This window comes from Apis cerana, linkage group LG1 (genome assembly GCF_029169275.1).
Source record: "Apis cerana isolate GH-2021 linkage group LG1, AcerK_1.0, whole genome shotgun sequence".
In the NCBI taxonomy this organism is placed as follows: domain Eukaryota; kingdom Metazoa; phylum Arthropoda; class Insecta; order Hymenoptera; family Apidae; genus Apis; species Apis cerana.
In genome coordinates this window covers 10,580,026-10,589,980 of record NC_083852.1, presented here as the reverse complement: position 1 = coordinate 10,589,980, position 9,955 = coordinate 10,580,026, and the positions used below count along the sequence as shown (strand labels likewise).

General features: G+C 20.5%; 3 protein-coding genes across 3 annotated transcripts; 1 reads left to right on the top strand and 2 right to left on the bottom strand.

Moving 5' to 3' along the window:
* The first annotated feature begins 2,030 nt into the window (after positions 1 to 2,030).
* LOC108001760 (pyrimidodiazepine synthase) lies at positions 2,031 to 3,929 on the top strand. The gene is made up of 5 exons (XM_017062947.2): positions 2,031 to 2,428; positions 2,501 to 2,606; positions 2,776 to 3,019; positions 3,103 to 3,324; positions 3,420 to 3,929. Exons 1-5 carry the CDS (start codon positions 2,404 to 2,406, stop codon positions 3,546 to 3,548), a joined length of 726 nt encoding a protein of 241 aa, XP_016918436.1. The 5' UTR covers positions 2,031 to 2,403; the 3' UTR covers positions 3,549 to 3,929.
* Positions 3,023 to 4,629, bottom strand: LOC108001777 (uncharacterized). The gene is made up of 2 exons (XM_017062970.3): positions 4,446 to 4,629; positions 3,023 to 4,336 (listed from the first exon to the last, which is right to left on the bottom strand). Exons 1-2 carry the CDS (start codon positions 4,473 to 4,475, stop codon positions 4,070 to 4,072), a joined length of 297 nt encoding a protein of 98 aa, XP_016918459.1. The 5' UTR covers positions 4,476 to 4,629; the 3' UTR covers positions 3,023 to 4,069.
* Positions 4,630 to 5,287: 658 nt separating this feature from the next.
* Positions 5,288 to 9,928, bottom strand: LOC108001761 (cleavage and polyadenylation specificity factor subunit 5). Its single transcript, XM_017062948.3, has 6 exons — positions 9,393 to 9,928; positions 7,097 to 7,297; positions 6,801 to 6,864; positions 5,792 to 5,957; positions 5,570 to 5,684; positions 5,288 to 5,474 (listed from the first exon to the last, which is right to left on the bottom strand). The coding sequence occupies exons 1-6, from the start codon at positions 9,509 to 9,511 to the stop codon at positions 5,453 to 5,455; spliced, it is 687 nt and encodes a 228-aa protein (XP_016918437.1). The 5' UTR covers positions 9,512 to 9,928; the 3' UTR covers positions 5,288 to 5,452.
* Positions 9,929 to 9,955: the final 27 nt, after the last annotated feature.

Genomic DNA, 9,955 nt, shown 5'->3' with positions numbered 1-9,955 from the left:
AGTATGATTACTAAGCTCACATTTAAATTATTTCATGCAAAATGATTTAATGATTATAACATAATAATTCTATTTTACGATCATTAAATTTACTTTATATTACGTAGTATATATTTTTCGAATCATATGGGACGTTAATATATTTATGAAAGATCGATTTTAAAATAAAAAAATTAATATGCAAAAATATTGATTGAAACTTATTTATTAAATTATAAACAAGTTTATAAACATTAGATAAAAATAGAAATAAATTTTTATTCAATCTAATTTCGTTTTCCACAAACTTCAATTCTTTCTAATAATAAAATTTATTATATATAATTATACCAATTATATTTATTTTGGTTTTTATAAATTCTCTAAAGATATCCATAAATACATTCTAAAAATATATTAATAGTTTGCATATTACATTGCAATATTTTAAAAAAAATATGAATGATTTGTATTATTTTAATTATGTTACATTTGGATTTCTTTTGCTATTTTTTTTTTAGATTACATTTAGATCATTTTATTATATATACTTAGTCAAATTAAATTATTTCTTTGCTTTAATTTCTTTGCTGTCAAAATTTCTTTTAAGACTTTTTAAATTTTTAAATTATAATTAAGAATTATATTCGATCTAACTAATAAATAATAACTAATAAAAAATATACACCAACAAATGCAAAAAGATTCATCAATTAAATGAATGATTAAATTTGCGATTTTGAGAAAAAAAAAAGAAATTTCTATTCTAAAAAATTCAATCATAAATGAACGATAGAATAATATACCTATCATCTTATAGATTTTCTATGCTTTGAATTATTAACTATGATTAAAAAATAAAAAATTTTTATTTACCATTTAAAATAGAATTTAAAAATCATATTCAATCTAATCAGGAAAAATTAATACAATCAACTGAAATAAAAAAAATTCTTGTTAAATTTCAAATATATTTAAAATTTTCTCTAATGCTTTCCTATATATAATATAATATTCCTATATATAATATAAAAATGTATATATAATATACATTTAATATACATACAATATATATATATATATAATATATATTGTAATAAAATATATATATATAATAATATATAATATATAATATATAATATATAATAATATAATAATAAAATATATATATATAATATATATATATTATATATATATATTTTACATATCTTATAAAAAACGAATAAAATAAAATAAGATAAAAATTGATTTATAAGAGGAAAATACTCGCGTCATATTTTATATTAAAATATATTCTATTTTGCAAAATTATTATCATCTTAAAAATAAATTGTAAATACATATATTTTTTACATTAAGATACATCATAGTTTTGAAACAAAAATGTCTGTTCAAGTAATATTCCCTACCTCGTTTATAGTTATATATCAAAAACAAATATAGATAAGAAAAACAATGATTGAACAAAGAAAAATTGACTGTTAACGCCATCTCTTTAATTTTAAAAATATCTTTTTAAAGGTAAGATAAAATAAAATAATGAATTAAAAATTAGCATTTTTTAACCATTCTTAAATAACAAAAATATTTTTTTCAAAGATATCAAAAAATAATTCTGATCTCTAATTATTATTTATTTTTAATTTATAATTCTATTTTATGCTGCTTTGAAGCTTTTGATATAACATGATATAATATTTAAATTTCAAGAAGATAATTAATCTTATTTATCATATATAGTATGAATACTTAAATGATCATAATAAAAAAATCACAATATTTAAACTGTAATATAACCAGTATATTTTTCAGATGTAAATTCTATTAAAAAATATAAGATTATAAGATTATGATATAAATCTATATATTCTATCATATATTTTTCTTATAATGTTACTTTAAATTTTAATTTTACAATTATTATTAATATTGTAATCTTATTTGTGTATCTTATATTGTAATCTTATATTGAACTGATAACTTGATATCAAAACTTACCATAATTTTTAATTAAACAAATTTTTTTAAATTTTTTCCCTAAATACTAGAACCTTTCTTTTTAAAAGTTGTCAAGTTTAAATCTAACCTTCAGTTTTTAATTTTTATAAATTTAAAATCCTCCAAAGTATTTAGAAAAAAATGAAAAAAGATTAAAATTAGTAATAATCATATTTTGATTATTATAATTAAGATGATTTTAAAAACAAATTATATAATAAAAAAATTATATTTAGATATTAAATTTTGAAGAGATCGTAGTTCTTATTAAAACAGATATATAAGCTGGAGAACTTTGAATCATCATCAATATTTCTTGGACCACTTAGGTTGCAGGAAAATGTGAAACATTATTCATAGTTAAAGAATATTTCCGCAATTGATCCGAACAATTTTTAGAAGTTCCTTATCGATTATACTATTGAAATGAGTTCTAAACATTTGACTATCGGTAAGATTATATTATTAAAACTTAATATTGATATAATTAAAAAATAATTCTTTTTATTCTATTATTTTCTAGGATCAGTTGCTCCACCCATTGTACCTGGAAAAATACGTTTATATAGTATGCGATTTTGTCCATATGCCCAAAGAATTCATTTAGTACTTGACGCGAAACATATACCGTAAGTGAATTAACATTTTAAAATTATAATGTAATTTTTTATATTTTCTTTATATATTAAGAACATATTTTATTTAATTTAAATAGGACACTCATCTATTTTATTTTTTGTATTTTTATTCATAAATTATTTTAAAATCTCATGAGTAAATAGTTTTTTTTTATTATAGTCACGATGTTGTTTATGTAAATTTGACTCATAAACCTGATTGGCTATTAGAAAAAAGTCCTTTGGGTAAAGTTCCATGTATAGAATTAGAAGGAGGAGAAATATTATATGAAAGTCTTGTAATTGCTGAATATTTGGACGATACATATCCACAAAACAAACTATATCCTAATGATCCTCTAGCTAGAGCTAAGGATAAGTTGTTAATTGGTAGATTTAATTCTGTTATAAATACTATGTGTAAGGTATTTGTTTTTCATACATAAAATTTATTTATAAAATACAAATATAACATATTAGAATTAAAATATAAATATTTATCTTTCAGTTGTTTATTAATACATCTATAGATCAAGATATATTTGATGAAGCTTTATCAGAGTTGGAACTTTTTGAAAGAGAACTTGCATCAAGAGGTACACCATTCTTTCATGGTAATTCTCCTGGCATGTTAGACTTTATGATATGGCCATGGTGGGAAAGATCCAATACAATTAAAATGCTACGTGGAGATCAATTTACTATACCTCATGATAGATTTAAAAGACTGGTAAAATATTTAGTAAATGTGTAGTTACTTATTCCACACAAATTATATTAGAATATATAAATAATACATTTCTAATCTATTATTTAAAATTACAGTTGGAATGGAGATCTGCCATGAAAGAAAATCCTGCTATTAGATCTAATTATCTTGATACTGAAATACATGCTAAATACATGCAAAGTCGTCGTGCTGGAACTCCACAATATGACTTGATTACTGATTAATAAATTTTAACTTACCCTTTTATATGTTCATAAATTAAAATATAACATTATTTACAATGCTTCAATAACTTAACTGTTCTCAGTTAAATACTGTAAATTTGTTGTAAAAACAAATAATGTAAGATAAATAATTTAAAATTTTTTTTTTACTACTTATATAGTAAGACAATTATATTTTATATTATGAAATTAATTTGTTTATGCAATGTAAATAAAACATAATGCAATCAGTCTTATTGGAAAATTATGTTGGTATCTTATGCTCATATTTGATTATGAATTAAAAATTTTGAACATATAATAATTGTGAAAAAAAAATTAATATATTGTTGTATAGTAAATTGTTTTTTTTGATCTATAAGAAAATATATGTTTTAAATATATGTTATATGTTAACAATATTGATATGATACAAAATAGCAACATATAAAAAATTTTTCATATTAATATAAAATTCAGAAAATAATATTTTTCAATAAAAGATATTATAAAAAATATAAATATAATATAATATAAAAATCTTATATTGTTCCATAAAACATTAAATATAATCCATAGAGCAAAAAACATGCAAAAATTATGCTTGCTGCTACCATGAATGATTTTGTATTCTGTTTTCTTAATTTTTTTAATTTTTCTTCATTCTTTTTAAGTACCTCTTTAATTTCTTCTAATTGTGTTTCCAACTCTTCACGAGTTTCCATTGTGAATAATTTTGTTTTAAGTTTTTTTGTCAGCATATCTAATTTATACATAGATTCATTTAATGTATCCTCTACTTTCTGTATCTAATATATGAAAAAATTAATTTATATTTAATAATTATAAATACAGGTTAAGATAAGATAATTTTACTAATTGAAATAAAAATATATAAAATTTTATTATTACAAGTACCTTTGTTATGATTGATTCATCTTGTGTCATTTTGTATATTAATATATATGTTTTCTTGTTATATTAAACGCAATCTTCTAACATTTCAAATAAATATCTAGTATTCCTGAATATCAGGTAAATAAGAATATGTGTTCCTATCTTTGCTAAATACAAAATGGCGGTTCAAACCATAAGTTTATAGATAAATTATAAAGATAAATTTTCGTAATTTTTTTTCACTTAAAAATATTTGATTTTCAACAAAGAATAGAGTATAATTAAGTTATTAAATTAAATATTAAAAAACTACATGTCCTTTTTTAGAATGTAGAACTACTATATTACTATTACAAATATTATTATAAATTATTTTTCTTATATCATACATTATTATACAAAATGTTAATATTCATAAGATATTTTGAAAAATTAATTCTAAAGATCAAAACAAATATAAAAATTGTATACAAAAAAAAAACGCGTTTGATTTGCTTATTTATTAAAATTATAATAACTAATATTAACAATTTTTATTATGAATCATAAATTTTATCTCTATAATATCGAAGTTCATAAATTTTATCATAATCTTATATATAATATAATTATAATTATCATATATTATTTTTATATATATATAAATTATATATATAAATTTTTTATAATAAATTTTATAATATAAAGTTAAAACACTTCACAATTATATGTAAATGGCAAAGTACATCTATGTACATCTTATGAATAAATATAAATATTACAAATTTAAATTAGATTATAATTGATATATGAATAATATTATAAATTATTATTATTAGTATGAAATAAGATTATAAGGAATGTAAATTAAAAGTGCTAATGAATTATATAAGTACTACTTAAAAAATGATTTAATTTTTAGTGCATATTATATTATACATAGAACACAGGGTTTTTTGCAGTTTCACTCATCATCTCATACATACTGTATTTATAATAGTTAATTTCTGTTAACTTAAATAAAATTACTTTCTCACTTATTTCTTCTTTCACATATAGATAAAATTAAATCTGCAACATATAAAATAAAATAATTTTAAAAAATAATTAGATATAAATTCAAAAATTTATATATTATATATTATAATTATATATTCAAAAATTACCTGCAAAGAGATTGGGGTAGGGAGGAAATAATAGGTCCATATCCTTGTGAATTATCATACAATTCAAACAAAGGTGCAGCTACTAATTTATAATTTTTTGGTACTGCAAATAGAGCTAAAAAATATAAAAATAATTATATTATAATATTGGATTTTATTACATCTTAATATGGTAATATATTTTTAATCATGAATAAAAATTATAAATAAAAGATATATTACCTTTCTCTTGCAGTTGAACAAGAAACAACCTTTTATGTTCCTTCGGCTTGGTAATATGTGGTGGTACATAAGGATACTGAGGTGGTTCAAAATTAGGTCTCCACCAATTTCCAATGGTATCTTCTATCACCCATTCCTGTTTAACACCATCTTGACGCCCAAAGGTCTGAAAATTATTTTAATATTATAGTATCATTTATTTTTCTTTTTCTTTTTCTCTTTCCCAATTCTACTATACTGTGTATACATCAAAATACAATCTTCTTCGTTCAGTTCACTAAGAACATGGTTACATAATTTTGACATATGTACATTGTTTACATTATTTAAGATGGGTGTATAATTTTATTCGGGTAACAATTTAACTTGATCAATGATTACCTACTATGTTCCTTCTATATAATGTATATAGATTAAAAGTATTTATAGAAATACTTCCGATTTTTTTTACTTACAGATACCTAATTAAATGAAACAGCTGTTGTACATACGTTTATCATTTTAATAAAAAATTTGATAAATTAGTAAATATAAAATCTAAAAAGTGCCTATTTGTTATATGAAGAAGAATCATAATCCTAAATATTTTAAGTACTTTTTGTCTTTTCAATGAATTACAACAAAAAATTGATAATGATATATAAAATACAGTCTTCTTGTTATAGTATTACAATCTTCATGTCTTGCCTCTTCTATTTCTGAATTAACATATAGCGAGTGACACAAGAACAATGTTCTTAGCTAACCATGATATGTATAATGTAAAAAATTATAATTTCATAACTATAAACATTGAAATGTCCGGGCATGCAGCACACTAAAAATATAAATACTAATATAATTAATTTAATAAAATTCCCTATTTTGAGCTACAGGCCCGGTTACATAAGTTCTACAAATATTTGTAGGATTAATACAATTGATCCTTAAACAGTGTTATAATCTAACATATCAAAGTGCCACTCCTAGCTACCATATAGGTAGCATAAGGCTTCGTGCTAACTGTTACCTCTGTAAGGAGCCGTTTCAGGCCCTCTACCTCGTCTTCTCCTGCATTTAGTTCTCCACCAGGTCTAAAAAATAATAAATAAAAATGTATAAATATTTTTATATCTTTTAATAGATTTTTTAATCAAGTTTAGAGATATGAGAAAACTAAAAATTGTTAAATAAAATTCCATGATATCTAATAACTGATAATCTAATGATTAATTTAATAATTCTAATAATTTTCTTATTGCATAAATTTTGAATTCATCCTTTGAATTTTCACATACACTTAATTGATATCACAATAATACTTACAATTTGAAGAAAGTTGTTCCCAATTGGAGCAGGAGAACATGTGGTAATCCATGTTCATGTACCAATAAAACCCCTTCAACACTGCGACGCATTCCAATTTTATCGAATTCATCTCGCATACGTTGAAACCTTGCTGGTACAGATGGATCTTTCTCGAAGAGTGGCTCTTTTGTTCCAAATGTATAGTTTGTCAAAGGATATCTATGATAAATGAGTTTTATTTTTGTGTTAGGTTCTTACTTTTTATGCAATCCTTCAGTAACTAAATCCAGTCTCTTCAACATCACTTTCACAAATATTACAATATATAGTGATAAAGATTATACAGGTACTCACAATGCACTAGATAGTCTGAACATATAATTTTGTCCCCAGCAAACCTTATATTAATTTTCACATTTTTATACAAGACAAAAAATATTATTTTGTGCTCATGCAAGCAAGAGGAATAACATACAAAGATTTTTTTATAATATTTTAAATCATCATTTTATATCTGACATTTTTTATATTTAAAAATGTATATACATTGAATAAAAAAAATGTATATATATATATATATATATTTATATATTTATATATATACACACATGTATAATAAAATTGTAAATAAATGCTAGAATTGATAATTTTATATGATTTACAAATACAATGTTATTTAATAATATTTATCAATTTATCAAGTAACAAGTTAAATTTCTGTTTGAAAACTAAATTTCTACATAAAGATCTCATATGTAATAATCACTTAATTATAAAATACAAAATATTAAATATAAATTGTTTGTATAAATTATTATATTACTTATAATATTACATGTTTACATTAATTATAAATAATCAAATGTATTATATTATTTGTTTAGAAATATATAGTACATGTATTTATCTTTTTTAAAAAATATTTTTTATGTAATATATTGTGACATATGCATTGACATATTGTAATTTATAAATTATATGTGAATAAATCACAATAATTTTCATACCAAATAAATATGTTGTAATAATTTTTAATAATATCTTTAAACACTATATAACTATAAACTTGCCAAATATCAAAATATAAATAAGTAATTAAGATACTTATACCTATACAATTAATTCTTTACATCATATAATCTGAGTTTATTATTCACTTATAAATGATATCTTGTAAATAAATATATTTATATAATAAATATGTTACATTCTTCAGTATGTTGTTTCATTTTTAAAACATTATTAATGTCGCAGTAAGTAAAAGATATAAATTTCAAATGTAATATTCTATTAAAATTTTGTTTTATAAAAGATTATTTAAAATATTCACAATATCTGTGCACGTTATGTGATCTCTTAAAAGTATAACAAATAAATACAATTATGAACTATTTATAACAAATACATTTATGATAATTTGGATATAAAAAAATGTTATTTTGCAAAATTTATCTTACATAAAAATTCATTTTACTAATAAAAAAAATATAAACATTTATAATTTTATCTATTAAGAGATATATAATCTTAGATTATAATTTTTAAAATTGTTTGCTTTATATATTTTTTATACATAATATCAAAATAATTAGTATATGAGAAACAATAATCTATGACAATATATTTATTTCTTCAAATATATACGCATTATAAATTAAAAGTCACATTTATATTATTGTGACTATAAAAAATAACAAAACATATTTTCATACGCAAACATACATTCAATGTATAAAAGAGGCCAATGTACATTATATATGATGGCTATAATTTTGATAAATATAAATATAATTTAATGGAAATTAAATGTCTTTAACTTCTTTATAATCAGAAGCTTATATTTTGTGCAAATAAAGCACGAAAGACATCATTTTATTATATATTTGGAAATTTTAAGCAAAAAATCATATATTTAATTCATTTTTAATTCAATGAAGATATATATATATTATGGATTGTGAGAAAATAATTTATAGAAAACATTTTGTTACATGAAAATTTTCATGGCATTTTAAAATAATTGGTTATGTTTCGCGATAAATATAAGCAAAAATAAATTATTAAATCATTAATCAATAATAATTTTAATAATAATAATTTCAATGAAATATTGCTTAAAATTTCCATGTGTACTTAACGAAAAGATGAACAGCCGTCTCATGGTTGTACCATGTAAGATGCATTGAAAGGTGTTAGGAACATAATTTTAATTGCTAGCGTCTCTTAACCGGCCATAGTTGTTCTACAGGAGAGGCAGTCAAAACATTAACTCTAAAAAATAATGTAATTAAGTCACATATTGATTATCACTTACAAGTTAACTGTCCTGTTGATAGTTACAGACTGGTTCTGTACAACTTTTCCTTCGAACGAACTGTTACTGGCTCTCCTTGGCCATCCGCTTCCTTTAACTTGAGTTGTTGCCATCGCCATTTTTCTTTGTATTACACTCTACAAATCCTACGCACTAACCGTCTACCCGCGCAATCAGTTACTTACTACTTCGTGTTTTCTCGAATATCACGAATTGTTCACAAGCCAAACAAGTGTTGCCAAATTAAAAAACCTACTTTCGTACTTTTTCATGTTCTTTATATTAAAAATATAATTATAATATAAATATTAAATATATTAAATAAATATAATTTTTTTATATATATTTTATAAAAAAAATATGATATAAACATTTTTTTATAATTTAATATATTATACAATCAATGTTACATATTTATTTTTATTAATATTGAATATTAAAAATAAACTTTTAAAATAAAATTTAGATTTTTTAATTTATTTAACATTAAATAATTTATTTTTAATTTATTATATCTTAATTATTATTATATGAATATAAATATAAAAGTGACAAGATAATAT

What these genes read in the sequence shown, in the direction of transcription:
- LOC108001777 (XM_017062970.3), bottom strand. Translation starts at nt 4,475, where the DNA reads ATGACACAAGATGAATCAATCATAACAAAG. An exon ending in ATGAATCAATCATAACAAAG is followed by an intron (nt 4,337 to 4,445) that starts GTACTTGTAATA and finishes TTCATATATTAG; the next exon opens with ATACAGAAAGTAGAGGATAC.
- LOC108001761 (XM_017062948.3), bottom strand. Translation starts at nt 9,511, where the DNA reads ATGGCGATGGCAACAACTCAAGTTAAAGGAAGCGGATGGCCAAGGAGA. An exon ending in GGAACAACTTTCTTCAAATT is followed by an intron (nt 6,865 to 7,096) that starts GTAAGTATTATT and finishes ATTATTTTTTAG; the next exon opens with ACCTGGTGGAGAACTAAATG. An exon ending in CTACCCCAATCTCTTTGCAG is followed by an intron (nt 5,475 to 5,569) that starts GTAATTTTTGAA and finishes TATATGTTGCAG; the next exon opens with ATTTAATTTTATCTATATGT.
- LOC108001760 (XM_017062947.2), top strand. Translation starts at nt 2,404, where the DNA reads ATGAGTTCTAAACATTTGACTATCG. An exon ending in TTCTAAACATTTGACTATCG is followed by an intron (nt 2,429 to 2,500) that starts GTAAGATTATAT and finishes ATTATTTTCTAG; the next exon opens with GATCAGTTGCTCCACCCATT. An exon ending in CTTGACGCGAAACATATACC is followed by an intron (nt 2,607 to 2,775) that starts GTAAGTGAATTA and finishes TTTTTATTATAG; the next exon opens with TCACGATGTTGTTTATGTAA.